The sequence below is a fragment of the Mauremys mutica genome, chromosome 1 (genome assembly GCF_020497125.1).
Source record: "Mauremys mutica isolate MM-2020 ecotype Southern chromosome 1, ASM2049712v1, whole genome shotgun sequence".
Taxonomy (NCBI): Eukaryota; Metazoa; Chordata; order Testudines; family Geoemydidae; genus Mauremys; species Mauremys mutica.
Window position 1 is genome coordinate 87,631,336 of NC_059072.1, and position 21,454 is coordinate 87,652,789.

Sequence of the window (21,454 nt, forward strand, 5' to 3'; positions counted from 1 at the left end):
GAATAACTATACATCAACATCCAGATGAGTTTCCTAAGGTGTTGCTTTGGATAGCTGCTAAGAATACTGATGGGGAACCTCAAAAGGTTTTCACAGCTCCCAGAAGTCTGGCTGCTCATTGTATTATTGCTCAAAAGGCTTGGAGTGAAGCAGCTAAATTCACCCAATGCCCACTGGAGGAAAATCTACTATGAGAGGAGGCTGGGGAGGTGAAAAATAGCCAGAACCTCCCTTCTGCTGTGGCTGCCACACAGGCATGCAGGGCTCTGATGGCAAGGGAACTAAGGGGGGGGGTCGCTATTCAGGAGAAGGGCAGGATGCTAGGAACCTGCAAGGTGGATTTGGAACCCCTGCATGGCCTGGAGCATTGCTGCTCTGGGTTTCCTTGCTCCCAGGCATGTAGGATTCTTTTGTGGGCAGAGTCAGAGAATAGTAGGCGGAGCTATGTTCCTTTCCGCCAAGAGGGTTCATTGCCCTTGTGGGAGAGCTACAATAGTCATCAGGCTGCATTAATGGTCACAGGTTTCAGAGTAGCAGCCGTGTTAGTCTGTATCCGCAAAAAGAACAGGAGTACTTGTGGCACCTTAGAGACTAATAAATTTATTTCAGCATAAGCTTTCATGGGCTACAGCCCACTTCTTCAGATGCATAGAATGGAACACACAGACAGGAGATATTTATACATACAGAGAACATGAAAAGGTGAAAGTATGCATACCAACTGGAAGAATCCAATCAATTGAGATGAGCTATCGTCAGCAGGAGAAAAAAACCTTTGAAGTGATAATTGAGATGACCCATAGAAGATGTGAGGAGAACTTAACAGGGAAATAGAATCAATTAGTGTAGTGACCCAACCCTTTCCAGTCTCTGTTTAAACCTAAATTAATTGTATCTAATTTGCATATTAATTCGAGTTCAGCTCGACTGGGAATGGTTGGGTCATTACACTCCTGTCTGTGTGATCCATTCTATGCATCCAAAGAAGTGAGCTGTAGCCCACGAAAGCTTATGCTGAAATAAATTTGTTAGTCTCTAATGTGCCACAAGTACTCCTGTTTTTTTAATGGTTACAGTGGCTTGACTGCTATTCTGCTGCCTGTGGGAAAGAATTCCTTCCCCAGGGTCACTTTAGATTTTCCCAGCACAGAACCAGACTTCTCAGCCTAGGGACAGAAATTGTCTCTTTGGGAAGAGGCCACATGATGTTACATTTGCTTATTTGCTGACATGATGGGTTTTCTTTAACACTGGTGGTGGAGGAAATAAGTGAAAAATACAAAGGAAAACAAATGGCTGCTTTGGGCCAAGTGGAGAGCCCCCGTGGAATCCCAGCGTATAAAGGGGCTGCTAAAGAACTGAAAACAGACTCCTATGCAGCAGGGAGCTTCGCTGGCAGTGCACACAGGCTGTCAGACCAGTCCCAGGATTGCTTTGGGACTGTTACCCATGTGTCTAGAGCAGTGGTGGGCAACCTGCGGCCCATCAGGGCAATCTGATCATGGACCGCGAGACATTTTGCTGACATTGACCATCTGCAGGCACGGCCCCCCCGCAGCTCCCAGTGGCTGCAGTTCGCCATTCCCGTCCAGTCGGAGCTGCGGAGGGGGGGGCCATGCCTGAGGACGGTCAATGTCAACAAAACGTCTCGCAGCCCGCAATCAGATTACCCTGATGGGCCGCATGCAGCCCGCAGTCTGCCCACCACTGGTCTAGAGCAGTGGTTCCCAAACGTGGGCCGCCGTTTGTTCAGGGAAAAACCCTGGCGGGCCGGGCCGGTTTGTTTACCTGCTGCGTCTTCAGGTTCGGCTGATCGCGGCTCCCAGTGGCCGCGGTTCGCTGCTCCAGGCCAATGGGAGCTGCTGGAAGCGGCGGCCAGTACGTTCCTTGGCCCCTAGTCTTGCCTCCTACTGGTTATAAGCCCACCCAGATTAGAAGCACAGAAAAGCTGCTGTTGCGGCTAACAGATATTGGACATTAGGCACTCAAGGGGCTGAAGTGCTGAATTTTGATTTGAGGGGTTTAGATTCAAGCCCATCAGGGGTGGAATCCTCACAATGAAAAGACACTTAAAGAAACTAACAAAACATTGTAACAATACATTCAAACTGCCTTTCCATGAGCTCTGACACCCCAGTATCGGTCGTTTGTGCATTTCTTACACATGCAGCCCCTTTACAGTTTAACCTGCTTGGATTTGGGATTGGGATTTACTGAGCATTATGGATGTCAGTGGGGCAGCCAGGCCAAATCTGAGTGAGTGGCATTGCAACCTAGTGTATGGAGCAGGTTGCAGGGAGCAAGGAATCAGGACCGGAGCCATCACTGTTGGGTGAGTGGGGGCATGTTTGCTCTCCAACCCCTGCCTTCCCGAGCCTCCCCAACTGTCTGGGGCTGGAGGAGAGGGCAGAGCTGGGAGACAGCAAGGAGGCTGGGAGAGCTGAGCAGGGGGCTTAGAGGCTGGGAAGAGGAACAGGGGTACTCTCCTATTATGTAGCTTCCTTGCTGAGAGGGGGCATCTGTGTTGTTTTGTGTCCATTTCAGTTAGGACTGACTCCTTCCTTCAAAGGATCTTTGAGAGGCTAAGGCCAGGTCTACACTATAAACTTACATCAGCCTAACTACATTGATCAGGAGTGTGAAAAATTCACTCCCTTGAGCAATGCGGTTATACCAACCTAGCCACCGGTGTAGACAGTACTGTCAGCAGGAGGGCTTCTCTTGTCATCATAGCTACAGCCTCTTGTGGAGGTGGATTAACTATGGCAACAGGAGAAGCTCTTCCATTGGCATAGCAAGGTGTCACAGCTGCACCATTGCAAGAACAGACCTGCCCTAATTCTCTCCCAGGACAGAGACAACCTGGAGAGCTGGTTTGTGTTTTCTTTTGTTTTGCTGTGTCTGTCTTCCACTGTCACTTAAAGGAGTGATGCCGCATCCTATTGGAATTCCCTATCTACAAGAGGGGGCAAAGCTGGGAGAGCAAGAGCAAGGGGGCTGGCGGGAGCCACTTAATGCAGCTGTGTAGGCGTGTGCTGTTGGGGTCGCCCCTCTCTGGGGCGGCTGGGAGCCAGGCCGCCTCACTACACAAGTCTGGTGAGTCGGCGAATTAGCCTGGTGGGGCAGGAAACAGTCAAGGGCTCAGGCCCTCCGGCAGGGGCTGAGCAAATAGTTCAGTGACTGGTGGCCCTGGATAAGGGCAGGCCGCAAGTGCCCAGTCGGGAGCTCAGGCCCTCAACCGGGCTGAGCACAGAGTTCAGTACTAAGCCCAGGCCCTGGGTCAGGGCGGGGCAGCAAACAAACAGTTCAAGAGTAAAGCCCAGGCTCCTGGTCCTGAGCGTTGGGGTGAGGGGGAGACTGCCACCCGTGAGTGGGGTGGCAGGGGGGACGCAGGCCCACCCACTCCACTGTGTCCCAGCCCGGGGCCCTGACAGCGCAGGCGACCTGCTGCTGTGTCAGTGGGGATCCTGGCCGCAACACACTGACATCAGCTCTGGGTGTGCCACAGCCAGACTAGGGTCGGCTGCCCCCGGGCTACTTCCGACCTCCCCCTCTAGCAGTACCTGTGTCTGGTCGGCGTCCTCCACGGCATCGAGCACCATGGGCTCCTCGGGGTACTGCACGAGCAGTAAGCTGGGCAGCTCCTCTGGGTCCCTTCTTGCTGGTAGGCTTACTAGCTTCTCCGGCGTCTGGTTGGTGTCGGCCTCAGTGGGTATGGCCAGTCCTCGGGGCAGTCACAGGCAGCAGGAGTCTCCTCAGTGGGAGCTAGGGCACCAGCGTCCGGCCTCTCCGGTGGCCAGGCAGCTTCTGAGCCCTGGGGTTCGGCTTTTATATTTCTTGTCCTGCGCCTTGACCTCTGGCGGGCGGGCGCAGGCGCCAGTGGTTCCGCCCACTTTGGCATCCGGAGGGGCTCGTCCCTCTCTGGGGCGGCTGGGAGCCAGGCCGCCTCACTACAAGCTGGAAATGAGGGCCAAAGAGAATGTTGCCTGAGTAAGGGATGAAGAAATTCTGCTAATAGGAACAGCTTTAAATACTGCCCTATATCTAACTTTCCCCACATTCAGAGATAAATCAGTAATAATGAGGAGCAAAATACTTTTTCAAACAATGAGGCACCTCTTGCTAAAACTGGGAGGGTACACAAGCATCTAGCAAGCAGTTTTATTTACAAGTGAGCTTGGAAAAAGGATTAAGTGCAATTTTATTCCTGCTTTGCTGAATTGCTACCGTCTACTATCAAAATCCTAGAAAATTTCCTGGTGTCATCTTTGAAACAATATTGTTTACAGATATACATTTTCAAACACTCTTGTTTATGATAATAACTAACTGGGGAGTTTGCTAAATTTTATGGACGTAATTCTGTGAATTTAGATGCCTTTTTCTTACATTGATCTGTTTTCCTCATTAAGAGCTGCTGATTTCCCAACTGATTTCCTGATTTAAGTGTCTGGCACTTCACTGATGTATTACTAGAAATAATTTTATGAAAAAAGTGATCTGAAATTTGACCTTGCTTAACTGTATTGTACTTAAAAAATGCTCATTTCTTTTTTAGGAAGAAATACGTCCCCAGTTTGAAGCAAAGTACTCCAAGAAAGAACGGATGAATCCCATATCTGGAAAACCAGAGCCTTATCAAGCATTTGCAGATAAATGCAGCAGACTTATTGTTTCTGCATCTGGAATATTTTTTATGGTTTGAGAATGCTTATTTCCTTTCCAGTTAGAAGAAGGAAAAGTTTAGTTTAAAAATGGCAGAGTAGAAATTTTGGAAAACGGATCATTTGGTTAGTCTGAATAGAGAGGGGGAATTGTAGTTTATACTCTGGTTTAAAGATTGTACTGTCTGTTACAGCCAGGGTTGAGGCCCCCCACCCCTCGCTCCCCTTGTGGATGGTTACCAGTCTGCTATACTGAACACAACCTTTGGATCCCACGTGCTTCTAGCCAGCTGGGTCTGGACAGAGTCAAGACACTGTTTCTACTTTTGGCATCTCAGGCACACTCCTCAGGTGCAGACTCCCTGTCTGGTCCCCTTCCTGGGGATGTGGGACTCCACATGCAACTGCCCTTAGCCCTGAAACTAGTGCGGTCCCTCAGCAGCAACTTATGCATGCCCTACTTCCACCGGCCCGAATTGCACCTCTATGAGCACTCCAGTTTTTATTCTTTAGGGATACATAGCAGATAATGTCAGGAACACCAGCTTTGCAAAGGAACTTCTTAAATATGCACTTTACTCTTAGCAGAGGAGAGTACAGATCTAGGCAAAACAACAAACACCTGAACACAACTCCTCTCCCCTCACCCCTGAGTTCTTTCGAGAGCCCTTTGGTTTTTGGTCAATGTCCATAGGGGAAGGCCTCTGTTCCCCTTTCTCCAGATGTGTGTGTGTCTTCTCATTCTCGTATTGGAACGATTCCCCTTTCTAAAGAGCATTTTACTTTCAAAAGCAATTTCAAGTGCCTTTTTCTGTTTCTGTTCTTCTGCTGGGATTTTCCATGCTGGCAGAGAGTTGTTAAAAATCAATGGCTCTGCCAGTAACAACCAGGATAGAATTATTCAGTGTTGAGGCCCCTTGGTGGTCCTGTTGCAGTTTCCAGGCACACAATGTTCCTGCCACAACATCGAGGTTCTAAACCACAATGAAGGTTACAATCATAAATGCTATTCATAAAATAAAAGGGAATTAATCAATTGACATACAAACAAAATCTTTCAGTAAAAAATACCCATGTGTTAAAAACATAAAAGAGGATTTGTTTTAATTCATGCTAATCAGCATTGTTAATCTGGAGTAGCTCCACCGACTTCAGTAGAGTTACTATGGATTTACACTGGTAGAATTGGGATCAGAATCTGTGTGGTATCCAGCAAGCCTACAGCCAGGGACACACGCAGGGAACTGGCTTAGAATGAAAATATGGACTCATTCACAATGATTTAGTTACTGCCTTACAATAAATAAGTAAAAACAGGGCAAATCTCAAAGTCCTCACCCAAGTTTTGCTCGATCCTTATTCATGCAGCATCCCACTGACTTCAGTGAGTTCTGTTGTAGTAAAAACTGAGGTTCAAATCCCTGAAGTCAAAGGCAGTTTTCCTGTATGACAACTTGAAAATCAGGCCCATTGGCTCTCGTACAGTAACTAGTTCAAATTTACCTTCTGAAGTACAAGTTTTTTCAGGTTTGTTTTTTTTTCCCCTCAAGGAATTGGCTTGTATAAGAATTTACTAAGGTTGCCTACTGAAAAATGTCATTAGGAAGGCCTATTCTGCTGAGATGATTATTCAATGTGATGATGTGATTGGTACTCACTAGGATAACTATTTGTTTTTATTATTATGAATTATACCTGTCACTTATATGAGACTTTACAAACTAACGTCTTTATGAACTTCAAAGTTCATGACAGGTACTAATTAATCTGTTCAATGTAGGTAAGTAAGTATCAATGTCACTATTTTTAGGTGGGAAAATTGAAGCAAGGAAGTTAAATGATTTGTGCAAGACCATCAGTCAGGTCAGAGCTGAGTCCCTGGTCCCCCTGTTCAGACCCCATGCTCATACCATGCTCACCACTTCATTACATAAGGAAGTCAAAAAGTATGTAATTAGGGCTTGGCAAATGATTAGGGTGGAAATCAGAACCAGGTTTTGCTGAACCTAAACTTTGAGTTCAACAAATACCTTTTAGGTGTTGGAATCATGAAAAAGGTGTTGGCATCATGAAATTGTGGTGCTAGGCAAACCCACGCTCTGAGATTGGAACTTGGGAAGCAGAGAGCAACAAGCATCTTCATGTGCCTGGCCATATGCTCCTGTACCCGTCGCAAGGGTCGGATTTGGGATTCACCAAAATATTGTGTTCAATCAGCAGCCAAACAGGGGTGCTGGAACAATTTTTATAGTGGGGGCCCTGAAGGCGGAAACCACGTGTTTGGATTGTTACTATTATTTCAATTATGATATGTATTTTGATATGTTACTATTTCAAGCTAGTTCCAGCACCTATGAAGCCAAAGCCAAATTTCTCCAAATTTGGCCAACTGTATTTATAGGAAGCACTTTGATTATAAATTATGACTGTTCCTGGCTCTCACATAGTGGTCTGTTGGTGACCTTGAGGAAGTCTTCATCTCTCTGTGTGCCAATTTCCCCATCTACAAAATGGACATAATGGTACTTACTTTATAAAGTGCTTTAAGTTCAGTGGGGAAAAGTGCTTTGTAAGCACTAGGTATTCTGATATTCACCAAAACCAGGAACTGTGTAGAATGCATTGTACATTGACTTTTTATCTTCTCCATCGGCTTCAATAGCAGAAAATCACCTCTACTTTTCTAACAAAGGCAATGTCTTAAACCTTTTACGATTCCCATCCTTGAAAACTGCTTATAATATGCTCCAATGTCAAACTCAAACTTTCAGGATTTTATAAATGATTATCACTGTGATAGCTAAACACTGTATGGAAACTGGTTAAAAAACAAGACAAAACAGGAAGCCTGCCTCAGGCTAATAAGTGAGTTCTATGCATGTTTTCAATTTTGTAGTTGGATAACTTTAAGCTGATAGAGGAACATAAATAAACATTCACACAAATACCCAAAGTGAACCATTATAAAGTCTTTTAATCTGGAAAAGTATTTAAATTGTTCAAAATTTCAGAACAAATTCTCATAGTTAATTAGACTTAACAGTCAACATTTGGACCCTTATTTAAGAAAGCACTTAAGCATATGCTTAAAGTTAAGCATGTGGGTAAGGATTTTATTATTAGAGATGTTTTCCTGAATTGTGGAGTTGAGAGTCTCTCTCCAAAGTACCAATTATTTATTTATTTACTTACTTACTTACATTTACAAATTTACACTGGTGAAAAGTGCTAACGCAAGTGTAGCAAATTAAGTGTCAGGTGCAAGGTTAGAACCCAAGTACATCGCTACCTCGATATAACAGGAGCCAAAAAAATCTTACCACGTTATAGGTGAAACCACGTTATATCGAACTTGCTTTGATTCACTGGAGTGTGCAGCCTAGCCCCCGCCGGAGCACTGCTTTACCGCGTTATATCTGAATTCGTGTTATATCAGGTCGTGTTATATCGGGGTACAAGTGTATTTTGGTTTTGGAACTTGTGCCTAACCCACTCAGCCATAATTCCCCAGCTAAATCATTGAATCAGTTTGTGCCGTAGTCACCCCATTTGGATATGGTGGCTAATGAAATGCCTTGCGCTTACATAGTATTTTTACATATGTAGATCTTAAAGCTCTTTATAAAGTTAGATAGGCATTATTAATCTGGATTTGTAGTTGGATTGCCTACACGGGAAAGTTATTGCACAGTAAACTAGGGTGTGAATTTACTGCACACATTAGCTATTCTGCACTAACTTCCCCTGTTGACACTCTCATTGCACACTAAAAGTGTCCTCCATGGTTTAACTTAATATACTTTGAAGTGCCTGGTTTTGCTTCCATTGAAGATTGTGGCAAAACATCCACTAGTGTTAATGGAACTATGAGTGGGACATAACTCCCAGTGATATCAGTGTTAGCAGGTTTGGGCCCAAAACTATCCACAGTAAAAATGATCAGTAAGTTTGCTTAATTACAACTTATTTTCTTCAGATATTGCTGATATAGGTTTTCAAGTAACTTTTATTATCTGGAAAGTCTGAAAGAGTAAGAAAGCTGATCTATAGGGAGAAAAAGAAAATTACACAAGTCAAAGTTTCAAATCAGGATAGTTTTATAATGACGTTTAACTCAAAACTCAGTTAGAGGGTGATTTTAAAGAAAAACTTTGAGGAAATATTCTTCTTTTCTTCCAAAATAAATCTGTCAATTGTTAAGCTAAATCAGTTTTCCAATACAAAGTTATAAAGGCTAACCGAGGACTTCGTAGTGGAGGCTGGCTGTCACCACCTTTTCATAATAGATTAGACACAAGATTATCTTAAAATTCAGGATCTTTCTACCTGCAACTGATCTTATTTTCAGAATGCAACACTTGCATTAAAAAAAAAACACTCCAGAACCCTGTTTGCTGCCCCCTTTCTGAGCTAGGTTGCACTAATTCCCATCCAAAATGACCAATTTTTTTTAGGGTTTGTGTCACCAGCTGCTTCCTGCCTTCTTCACTATTGATAATCAGTGCAAATTCATTTGTACACAGGGTGAAGTATTTATATAACCTTTTTGACCTATGAGAGGTCTTTTAAACTGCAGCTAATACTAACTTCAAATGCTAAACACTTAATCAAATATCTCACGATCTAAAGCCAGCATGAATGTATCTATCTTCCAAATTGCCTTTTTCTCTTTTTTAAACAAACAGAGTGCTTTGTGCTTTACCTTAGTGAAAAGTTCTTGAAATTATCATTTGGGATGATGTCACTTCTTTTGCCAAAGTCGGAGATCACTTGAAAAATCATGAGGTTTAGATTTAAGTCAGAACTTGGAAGCCTGGATATTCAAGTACTATTTGGCTTTGGCAAAACAAATTCTGGACTGTATTATTTTAGCCTCCCTTCCCCACCTTGTTAATCTTAGAAACAAGCCAAGAATTATTTTCAAAATTGACTTTTTGTTTTTGTTTGTTATTGTTTGAATAGCACAGGCTTCCACTGGGTTAGAAATAGATGGATTTTTAAAAATGAAATATCCTTGAAAAACAGTATCTTAAAATGAGAGAAAAGGATGTTTTGTAAAACTTAAAATAAAAGTAGTTCTGTATGTTTCAGTAAACCCAATCGTCACCAGGTTCTGCTTAGACCTTCATTCACCTCCATAAAGAGAAGTGGTTGAATCACAAAGCTAATGGGGCTGTAGCCCGCTCCACCTTCCAACTGCCACCCTGAAAATTTCTACTTACTTCGATATCTGGATGCCTTAATATAGTTTGGTTTTGGAGATACCCCTGCAAAGTCAAATGCATTCTGTTGTTACGAACAGTAGTGTCAATGATAAACACACTGCAGGCTCCTTAGAATGTTAGTGCATTGAAATAAGAGTTTTGCCCAATCACTCCACCTACTGGTGAAGATCAATCTTATATTTGTCTTTAATATATTGTCCGGTTAGATTCCCAGTGAGTGATATCTGCTTAACATCAAAAGTAAGCTTGTGCTGTCAATTTAAAATCCAGAAATAAAATATCAATATTGTGCTGACTCAAAAATAGCTCTATGGATAATGTTATGGTGTTTTCCAAAGTAAAGTGTTAGTGAGATATCCTGGGTAATTTAAGGGAAGGGATGGGGGCTGGGTGGGAATATTTAGGTGAGATATAGATATAGATAGATATAGATATAGATATAGATATATGTATGTATGTATATATGTGTATTGGATGACATGAAAATCTTTCAGATATGCTGTAGCATTTAGTTGTGCCATCCTAGATTTCCCTATTAGTTTTGCATCAGAAGCAGGAAGTTTGCCAATCAGTGGGATCATTGGATGATTGAGGTGCTAAAAGAACACTCAAGGAAGACGAGGCCATTGCAGAGAAGCTATATGACTTTTTTGATCAGTCTTCACTGCAAAGGATATGAGGGAGATTCCCAAACCTGAGCCATTCTTTTTAGGTGACAAATCTGAGGAGCAGTCCAGATTGAGGCATCGATAGAGGAGGTTTTGGAACAAATTGATAAACAGTAACAAGTCATCAGGGCCAGATGGTATTCAGCCAAGAATTCAGAGGGAACTCAAATATGAAATTTCAGAACTACTAACTTAACTAAGTTAAGTAACCTAACACTTAAATCATCTTCTGTACCAGATGACTGACAAATTGGTGAAAACTATAGTAAAGAAGAGCATTATCAGACACTAGCCTCTGTTTGTCAGAGGATGGAGATGGATGGCAGGAGAGAGATCACTTGATCATTGCCTATTAGGTTCACTCCCTCTGGGGCACCTGGCATTGGCCACTGTCGGTAGACAGATACTGGGCTAGATGGACCTTTGGTCTGACCCGGTACGGCCTTTCTTATGTTCTTACACATAGATGAACATGATATGTTGAAGAGCCAACACTGCTTTTGTAAAGGTAAATTATGCCTCACTAATCTATTAGAAATCTTTAAGGGGGTCAACAAACATATGGACAGGGATAATCTAGTGGATATAGTGTACTTGGACTTTCAGAAAACCCTTGACATGGTCCCATACCAAAGGCTCGTAAGCAGTCATGGGATATGAGAGAGGGAAGGAATAAATGGTTAGTTTTCAGAATGGAGAGGTAAATAGCAGGGTCCCCCAGGGATCTATATTGGGACCAGTGCTGTTCCACATATTCATAAATTATCTGAAAAAGAAGGTAAACAGGGAGATGGCAAAGTTTGCAGATGATACAAAATTACTCAAGATAAGTAAGTCCAAAGTAGATTGTGAAGAGTTACAAAGGGATCTCACAAAGCTTGGGTGATTGGGCAACAAAATGGCAGATGAAATTCAATGCTGATAAATGCAAACTAGTTCATACTGGAAAACTTAATCCCAACTATACATACAAAATGAGGGGGTCTAATTTAGTTGTTACCACTCAAGAAAGAGATCATGGAGTCATTATGGATAATTCTCTGAAAACATCCAATCAATATGCAGCAGCAGTCGAAAAAGCTAACCAAATGTTAGGAACCATTAGGAAAGGGATAGATAATAAGACAGAAAATATCATAATGCCACTATATAAATCCATGATAAATATAAATCCACATCTTGGATACTGTGTGCAATTCTGGTCATCGTGTCTCAAAAAAGATATATTAGAATTGGAAAAGGTACAGAGAAAAGCAACAAAAATAATTAAGGGTATAGAACAGTTTCCAGGTGAGGAGAGATTAAAAAGACTGGGACTGTTCAGGTTGGAAAAGAGACGATTAACGGGGGATGTAATAGAAGACTATAAAATCATGAATGTTGTGGAGAAAGTGAATGTAATATTTACCACTTCATATAACTCAAGAACCTGGGATTCACCTGATGAAATTAATAGGCAGCAGGTTTAAAACAAACAAAAAGAAGCACTTCTTCACAGAAAGCAGTTAATGTGTGGAACTCTTTGCCAGGGGATGTTGTGAAGGCCTGAATTGGGACTGGATTACAGGGAATGGCCCATTCAATAATTGCCTTGTTCTGTGCCTTCCCTTTGAAGCATCTGACATTGGCCATTGTCCAAAGACAGGGTACTGGGCTAGACGAACCATTCCTCTGACCTAGTCTGGCCATTCTTATAGTCTTATTGCTCCTAATAATGAAACTGACAAGGTATAAAGATGAGGAGTAGCATGAAACTTGACTGCTAGTTTCTATCTTTAAAAAAAAAACCCTGTATGTTGGTGAATAAAATGGGGAAATCAGATATTTAAATCCTATTCCTAATACTCTGATTATGGAATTCAGCGTATAAGCCTTTGCCATACTTGAGGAATTGGTGATTGATCCAACCCTAGAGGCTTATTCTTGAAGAAGCTAAAACAGCTTTAAAATGGCTCGTATTGTTAAATTCCTGAATCTGTGAATATGAGTCACATTTCTTCGTATTTGTTATGTGGTTACAATCTTCCCTGAAAGAAACTTACAAATCCTGAATTTAACACTGGGAGCCCTAAGCCAGAAATGATTCTTTGTAACTGTGACATTTGTATGCCTATCAGAACCTTTGTGGCTTAGAGTTAGAATAGAAGAGTTTCCGCTCAAATTTTTAAAATGAGTGGAGACAATTTTAATCACTTTTTTACCATTAGAATAATTTATCTCAGTTGTTTTACTGTCAAACTAATGATTTTTTCTCTTAAATAGTTATGACTGACCAAACGCCTCTTTAAACATTAAAACCAAAATCCCGAGCCCCCTAAGGGAAGGTGTTGGAAAGTCCATCCCTGTCCCCTAAACCCAGGGCTGTCCAGCCTCAAGTTAGTACCTAGTGTAAATTACAGCAGCCTCAGGACTACTGTGTTTTACTCTGGCTGCCCATCCATTCCAACAGGTAGGGGCCATATGGGCATAGGGATAGCCACACCTGGGTCTAGAGAAAGGGTGGGTATAGAAGTTTCCAAGGCCACTCTATACCACCTAGGAATCCCCTTGTCCACAGGGCATCGTCCTCTAGCTCACTAGTAAGGTAAGTTTGTGGCTGCTCTATGCTTCCACAGTGGAAAGAGTAGCTTTAATGGATCAGATGAACTGGTCCTACGTGTTCACACACACTTCAACCTCCTTGTCATGTTTCTCTACATATGGCTTATGCCAACTGCTGTTAAATCAATTCTGTAAATAAAAGAATGTGAAAATGGCTTGATATTCTGGGGTAGGGAAGAAGTGTTGATTGTTTTTCCTAATTAACTATGATGTATCACATTTTTGTCAGGTTTTAAGAATGCATTCAGGTTGTAGTAATACATGTGGACACACCAAACCTGACTGGTTTCTAGTCAAGAAAATTTAATTACATGGTAACATAGCTAAAAATAGTATATAATGTAGACTGGATGAGATGAGTCACCCATGCTAATAACAAAATGTTTGATCTCTAGGTGACTGGCTCAAAAGGAACACAAGCTGGTCATGACAGTTTAATGCCCAACTATTCTGTATGATATGTCACAACTGACTTAGTGACCTCAGCTCAACTGCAAAATTTTCTACATCAGACACCTTTTTTAAGTATTATCAAAGATGCCAGGGATGAAATTATCAAAGAGATTGAATTTACCATCCCTAAATATAATCCCTCCAAAATAGTCCAGTGAAGCAGCTTATTAAGGTAGTGTGACGAAACTCGCTGTTGCTTCCTGTGCAGTATTTAACACAGGATGAAATTCACCCCAGGCAAAGGGGCAGCACAAAAGCCTATGTACCACTTAAATATTCAAAGTATGACTGATGTGAGCCATAAGCCATGTACTGACCCTCTCCGGAGTGGTGAATTTTACTCAGTGTAAGTGAGGTGAAGCTTTGATTTCCAGAGCTAGCAATCAAGCACCATTCACTAACACTGGGAAACAGAAAACAGTTGTGTTTTTCAAGAGAATGATTAAATGTAGACATGATTTTAATCAGATATCAAGTATATTTTATATTATAGGAAACGGAGAGGAAATTAGATATTAATCCAGATGAAACCCCTCTCAGGAAAAAATGATGCATGTTTCAGGACTTGTTTTTTTAAGATAGGTTTATTTTTATAGTCTTGAGAATTTCAGGAAGAAATCAATTCCAATTGTGAGGAATTTCAGGCTTTTCTGTTTTTCCCCACCCCCTTTAGATCTGTGTGGTGATTGCTGCTGTTTTTGGCATTGTTATTTACCGTGTTGTGACTGTCAGCACTTTTGCTGCCTTTAAGTGGGCTTTAATCAGGAATAACTCTCAGGTTGCAACTACAGGGACTGCAGTGTGCATCAACTTTTGCATCATCATGCTACTGAATGTGGTAAGTAGAGATAACCAGGATCCATAAGCAGTGGGTATAATAGACCAGGATGCTGGGTTATCGGTTTTGGCGGTTTGCATGGGCTAGGCTTCTGCCGGAAGAAGTTTTTGCTTATTATTATGCACCATGCAGGTTCCATGGCAGCTGAGGAGGTGGTATCTGCTACTCAGCTTCCCGGGTTCATCAGCAATCTCCCTGGACTCCACAGAGATTATTGATGAACCTGGAAAGCTGAGTTGCAGATACTGCCTCCTCAGCCACCCTGGAGCCTACATGCCGCATATAAAAAGCTCAGGTTCTTTGGAAAGCCGGGCAGCTTGGGGTCTTGGGAGGGCAGGCACGGCACAGCTGCGGTGGCTCGGAGCTCCTCTGGCCATGTGGGTGGGCGTGCGCTCAGGGCTCCTGTGGCCAGGGGTGGGGGGTGGGGATCGGCCCTCCGGCAGACAGGAGTGGGGTCCACCCACTGCCCATGCTAGGATCTAAAGCAAAGTGCGTACAGGCACTTGATCTATATGTGCCCCAGTCTGCATGCTCCTGAATGCCCTCAGTTGCTACTGACTTTAATGGGAGTTGAGGATGCTTGTTGGGTTTGACACTTAGTACCTACCATACTTGTGTAATTGGCTTCAAAATTCACTTAAATTTCACAATACATATTTGAAAAGGTCTACAAATTATATTATTTTAAAGGGACATATTCAAGCCTAGTTGATTCAGATTTCTCCTATGCGTTATTTCTTCTATTTGTCTGAAAATTGCAAGTAATTCTTTAAATATAAACTATTTTGTTTAAAAAAGCAGTGTTCTTTTTTAATATAGGGGCCAAACTTGCTCCTCTCTTATTCACAGCAGAATTTTCCCCTTAGGGATAGATATATACAGATTCTCTTTCTACATGAGAGCACTTACTTGCACTGAAAACTTCACAGGGAGGGATTGACATTGAGTGGCTATGAACTGTTCCATCAGTTACTTCTAATGCTAAAAGCATGCCAGTCACTGCATTCTAAGAGAGAATTCTGGGAGGGTGGATTGAGTCTGGCTTGTGAGTCTGATTGGGCCTGGGATAAAGGGATTCCAAGGCCATCTGTTCCTAGGTGGTTAAAGTTCCAGTGGGGTAGATCACAATGGGTTGGGTAGGTAAAGGGTGAGTTTTCCCATCCTCTAAGGTGAGAGAGTTTTGTTGGTTTCCCAGGTGCTTCTGACTATCCGTGTAGCAGTGATTGTTGGATGTGTTTTTCTGTCACCTGCTCTTGGCAAGATGGTTGCATCCTTTTCCTTCAGATGCAAATGTTGCCGGTTACCCATGTCATTGCCACCTCGAGGTTGTGTTATTGCAAACACTTCACAAACAGCTACATCTTCAAGCCATCCAAAAATTGCAGCTAATTCCGAATGTCTTGCCCCACTTAGTAAGTGGAGTGTCTTGCGTAAGTGTATTATTCCTTAGCTCCATGAGCTACACTGACTCCTCAATTAGGCCTTGTCTACACTACAGGGAAAAGTCGATCTAAGCTACGCAATTTAAGTTACATGAATAGCATAACTCAAGTTGACGTAGCTTAGATCTACTTGCCATGGGGTCCAAGCTACACAATGTCGACAGGAGATGCTCTGCCATTGACTCCCCTGACTCTTCTCAATCCGCCGGCGTAGAAGAGTCAACGGGAGAGCGATCTGCAGTCGATTTAGCGAGTCTTCGCTAGACCCACTAAAATCGACCGCTGATGCATCTATCACCATGCATCAATCCCCCGGTAAGCATAGACAAGCCTTTAGTTTCCGTGTGATGTATAAGATGTTAATTCCAACCAATTCATGTATAAATGCTGCCTACTAGAGAGACCACTTCACTTCCTATGTGATACTGAATTATTTGCAGTCATCTGAGATATTCAAACTAACAGCCCCGGTTTACATTCAAAGTGGCTGTGAGAAGCCATCACCACAGGAACTCCCTTTTCCTCCTTTGCACACTCAAGCCTGCATTTGGTGTCCTTTAGGACAAGTTGAAAGATTTGTCTGGTTTCCCATGCATTTCCCAAGGGAGAGAAAGGGGAGAGTTGATTGAGAAATTGGAAAAGGATAGGATAGAGACCAATAGTGAGTTGAAAAGTTGGTTTGAGGACTCTGTTTGTAAATGTTTTTTAATGTATTTTGTGTAAAATCTGTAGCTTTTAATTTTTTATTTTTTTAAAGTATGCCTAGATCATGTGATAGGCATTATGAAGAATAAACATAAGTCAGCGTATACCTCTGTCAGCAAAGAACTCACCGCCAATCTTCCAAACATGTGTGCCCTGAGGCAGCAATGAAACAACTCAGAACAGAAGTAGATTACACTTTCTAGCTCCCAAAGACTTCTACTGTTAAGGGGAAAAAATTAAAATAATGGAAAAAAGCCATGAATAGGTTCCTTGTTGATTTTTTTTCTGACCTATCAAGTGGAGTATTGCAAGAAAAACTTCTTAAACCTTACAGCTACTAACTAAAGCATGACCATGAAACATCTTTTACGGAGGTGGTGAGGTTTTGAACTTAACCTTTTGCTTTCCACACTGAATTACAATAGGCAATGGGTTACAATAGGCAACTAATGGAGATCTTCTAAAATACTAACAGCTTCTGGCTCCCATGAGTGATCAGATGGTTGAGTCCTATACAAGCTGCGAGCACATCAAAATGAAGAAAAGTCACATGGGGCAAGCAAAGAGAGATTAATATAAACAGAACTTGAGGTGAGAAGAGACAAAAGAGGTTTAGAACACTCTGGGAATCCCTGTAAGACAACATGGACTGCAGCCAAAGACTCTAATACAATTTCACAACCTGTCTGATATAAGCATCAGGGGAAAGCTCTGGGTCAATCAGCTTCTAGGTTGGATGCTTTGAGTGCTGGATGGATAATATAATTACGCATTCATCTTGACAAGATTCGATGACATTCAAACTGACGGTCTCCCAGTTAATCATGCAGACTGCACCGAGACCAATCACAAACTTCATTTTGGATAGTAAAGCCTGTTCATACCAATAATATCACCCAAGGAAATATGAATCCTGAATAAAACGGGATCCTAAATGAAGCCCTTTGAGATTTGTAATAATAAACTGTAGCTGCAGAAAAACAGTTCCAGACATCGTTAACAGAATCGCAAACACTGTCTGTCTGATCCAGGAGGAACAACAACAAAATATAATATTCACACACAGACATGCAGGTCATTGACGATCTGTAAATGGGCACTCTCCGTGCCAGGATCAGGGTATCAAACACACAGCCCTTTAGCACTTGTATATTCTCCATAGGGAGGTACTTTTAAAGCTGGGAAGAGACCACCTTTTCAATTATTTAAAACAAAAATAGGATTCAAATCATCACTGTCTATTTCAGACAAGGCAGAAAGCTCTACAGGAGAAATGTTGTTAATAGCTATAACAGAATTTCAAATTACTTGAGTTCCTAAGCAGCTGGTTTAATACATAGCCTGTGTATTACTCACTAAACCTTAGCAACAGTTTATAAAGTAAATTGTAGAAAAAGGAATTGGAAACTAAGGGCCCAATCCTGAAAGATGGTGAGCTCTTTGAAGAGGTGTTGTGTCCCCTCAGCTCCCATTAATGTCTATAGGAATTGAGGACACTCAACCCCATGCAGGATTCGGCCCCAGATCAGCAGAAGGGGTAATACCATTTGAAGGAAATGGATGCAGTGATTTAGTTTTATAATAAAAATGAATACTGTGCATTTACATAGTATGTTGTATGTTCACCACTGCATAAATGCTAACTCATGTGACAGCTTCTCTATTAAATAAGTTAGCAATATTTCAGAGGAATCTGAGACCATGATTCCTGCTATCATAGACGAGTGCCAATAAGGATTTAGAAGAACATCAGTGGTTCTGAATAAAGAAATGCATTTGGCAACGATGTTCTCTGAGCTCCTATGTCTCTCTCCCAAAGAGAGAAAGACAAGGTCTGTTTTTGTTAGGACTAATTTGCTTGTTAAGTTTTCTATAATTTCCCTTGCATTTGCAGAATTAAATTATTTTTGACAGATGGAACGCAGTGCTAAACTTTTCATTAAAATCCACACACTTTTCAGTTTCAGTGTCAAAGATTTTCAAGGTAAAAATTAGTGGGTTTAGTCAGGTGTAGGAGAGCACATGGTCTAATTAATATGGCATTGGTCTGGGAATGAAGAAACCTGCGTTTTATTCCTGGCTCTGCCAATTGCCTGGTTTCTGACTTGTTTTAATTTAGATGGAATTAAGGGCCCAAAGAGTCAAAGGTATTAACAAGAGCCTCTCACTGTCCAACATTAAACAGTGTCAAACAAGTTTCAGGGTTAGGTTTACAGAGACGTCAGCATGCTTGCTACTGTGGCAAATGCTCCCATTAAAAGTCCTTTTACTGAAGATACAGAAAAAGAAAAAAAACACACAGTTGTTTAAGCATTTGAAATGTAAAGTGTTAAGTGAGGCTGTCACTTGAACTACATCCCTTGTTCCCTTTAGCTGTAGAGTCTTTAAAAGGAGAAGAAAAAATAAAAACCCTTATTTGACAGTCTGTTAGCTGGTTTTAAAGATGGTAGTAACTGTCTTTTTCAGAAAAAGAGAAGAAGTTAGTTGAGATGGCTGGAGCTGTTGTTACTGTTGTTAAAGTCTGATCCCATTTCCTAGAAGGCAAAACAGGACGGACACACACACACACGGAAAGAGAAGAACAACAAAGATTTAAAAATGCAGCCTCTGTTTCTGGTGTTGACTCTCATATTCAGCCTCGTGTTGGAAGAAAACAGGCCCAGCACACAGTTTTATCAGCCACTCCAAGATCTGCAAACTCATTCCAGCATCAGGCTGTTTAGGGCACTGCACTTAGATGCCTTTCTGGTCACTGGCTTACAGCAGTGTTGCAAAATATATAGTCTTGGAGAGCCTTACCAGGCAGAAGGAGACAGGTAGGAAAAGGAGAAATAAGTTAGTTAGAGAAGGGAAAGGACATGCTGAATGGATGTGGGTGTCTGACAAAGTCTCTCATCCCAGGTAGTGTTGGATTTAGCCAAAGCCGTTGGAGGAGGTGGTGTCATCTGGGTCCGTCTCGCTCTCTGGCCTGGTCAGGTTAGGCCATCTCTTAAGATTAGGAAGAAGAAAGTCCGTTGGTGAGATCCAAGGAAATGGAGGGGGTAGCAGCCATGATGGTGAAGCTTCCTCCTTCCCCTTCTCTTTGTCTTTGTCAGCCAGCAACACAGTACCCAGTGTCCCCCCCCAAAAAAGTCCCTTTGAGCATCCCAAAAGGGGAGTGATGGGTGGAATAGCTTGTCCTCTCATTATTTTGTCCACCAACTGACACACCAATTTTGGTTCACTGATTTTTGGTTCCACACTTTTCTTGTTTACCAAGTATGATCTTACCAAAGTCCTTGAGTGATATCACTCAGCCTTTTTGTTTGGACAAGTTCAGTCTGTCTCTCTCACTTTTAAACCTTTTCCCATCAGTATTTGTTAAATTGATTATTAAGGGTAAATTTGTAGACCCAGTTGTCGTAACAGACCTTGGACAACTTACTTAAGCTTTCTGCACCACATCTGTACAAGGGGATAATGATAACTCTCCTCCTTTGTAAAGTGCATCTATGGATGAAAGGCACCACATAAGAGCTAAGTAATTTTACTTAGTAGTATCACAATGCCAACAAATTTTACCAAACAATGATGATCAGAATCTCAGTTTTAAAATGGAATAATAGTTATTCATCCTAGAAAACAGATCTATATTGTTAATGATGTTAAATTGAGCTGGTCACATTTTTCAGAAGTTGTTTCTTATTTGTTGCAGTTGTATGAAAAAGTTGCTCTTCTTCTGACAAATTTAGGTAAGTGGTGATAAATATAAAACTGAAATACTATTTTATTGATTTTTGTTTATACTTCAGCTCTCGCTTCATTCTAAATACTGAGTGTCAGGTTTCAGAGTGGTAGCTGTGTTAGTCTGTATCAGCAAAAAGAACGAGGAGTCCTTGTGGCACCTTGGAGACTAACAAATTTATTTGGGCATAAGCTTTTGTGAGCTAGAACCCACTTCATCAGACTGACCTCACACTTGGTAAGGCAACTCACATCTTTTCATGCATTTATAGCTGCTCCTGTATTTTCCACTCCATGCATCTGATGAAGTGGGTGCTAGCCCACAAAAGCTTATGCTCAAATTTGTTAGTCTCCAAGGTGCCACAATGACTCCTCGTTGTTAATACAGAGTGTGAAATCCTAGCTCCATTGAAGCCAACTGGAGTTTTGCCACTGACTTCACTAGGTGAAGGATTTCTCCCTGAATCAGTATCCCTGTCATATTTGCAAAATGCTGCCTAGATTAAAATAATGCATGTTTTTTAAATATTGTACTGTGTTTCTAACCACGTTTATAACTGTGTTTATAGTTTTTCAAAATATCTATCAATACGACATTTAATTTCAAGTCTCACCTTAAAACCTGATTGTTGCCTAATAACAAGAAAATTGCTCTCTCTTCCCCAGGGCCGGCTCTAGACCCCAGCACGCCAGGCGCACGCTTGGGGCGGCATGCCGCTGGGAGGGCGGCAGGCGGCTCCGGTGAACCTCCCGCAGGCATGCCTGTGGAGGGTCCGCTGGTCCCGCAGCTCCGGTGGACCTACCGCAGCCATGCCTACGGAGAGTCTGGTCGTCCGGCGGCGTGCCTGCGGATGCTCCACCGGAGCCGTGGGACCAGTGGACCCTCCGCAGGCACATCTGCAGGAGGTCCACCGGAGCCGTGGGACCGGCAACCGGCAGAGCGCCCCCCGCAGCGTGCCGCCCTGCTTGGGGCAGCGTAATTGCTAGAGACGCCCCTGCTCTTCCCCGTCCTCTCCCAGCTACATCCAGCCTGATTCCTATCTGAGCTTTACTTTGTAGATACTATAGAAATGAAGCTCTGATCTGAGATGCTGCAGCTGGGAGAGGAAAAGGGAAATCTCCGGTTTCAGTATTA

At 42.3% G+C, this 21,454-nt stretch overlaps 1 protein-coding gene across 3 annotated transcripts in view; it reads left to right on the top strand.

Moving 5' to 3' along the window:
• ANO4 (anoctamin 4) overlaps nt 1–21,454 on the top strand; it is a 257,266-nt gene that overhangs the window by 192,569 nt on the left and 43,243 nt on the right. For all 3 annotated transcript variants that reach the window (XM_045002152.1, XM_045002153.1, XM_045002154.1), the window contains 3 exons: nt 4,559–4,699; nt 14,285–14,449; nt 20,291–20,327. In XM_045002152.1, coding sequence (XP_044858087.1) covers nt 4,559–4,699; nt 14,285–14,449; nt 20,291–20,327 — 343 coding nt within the window. The remainder of the gene's footprint in view (nt 1–4,558; nt 4,700–14,284; nt 14,450–20,290; nt 20,328–21,454) is intronic.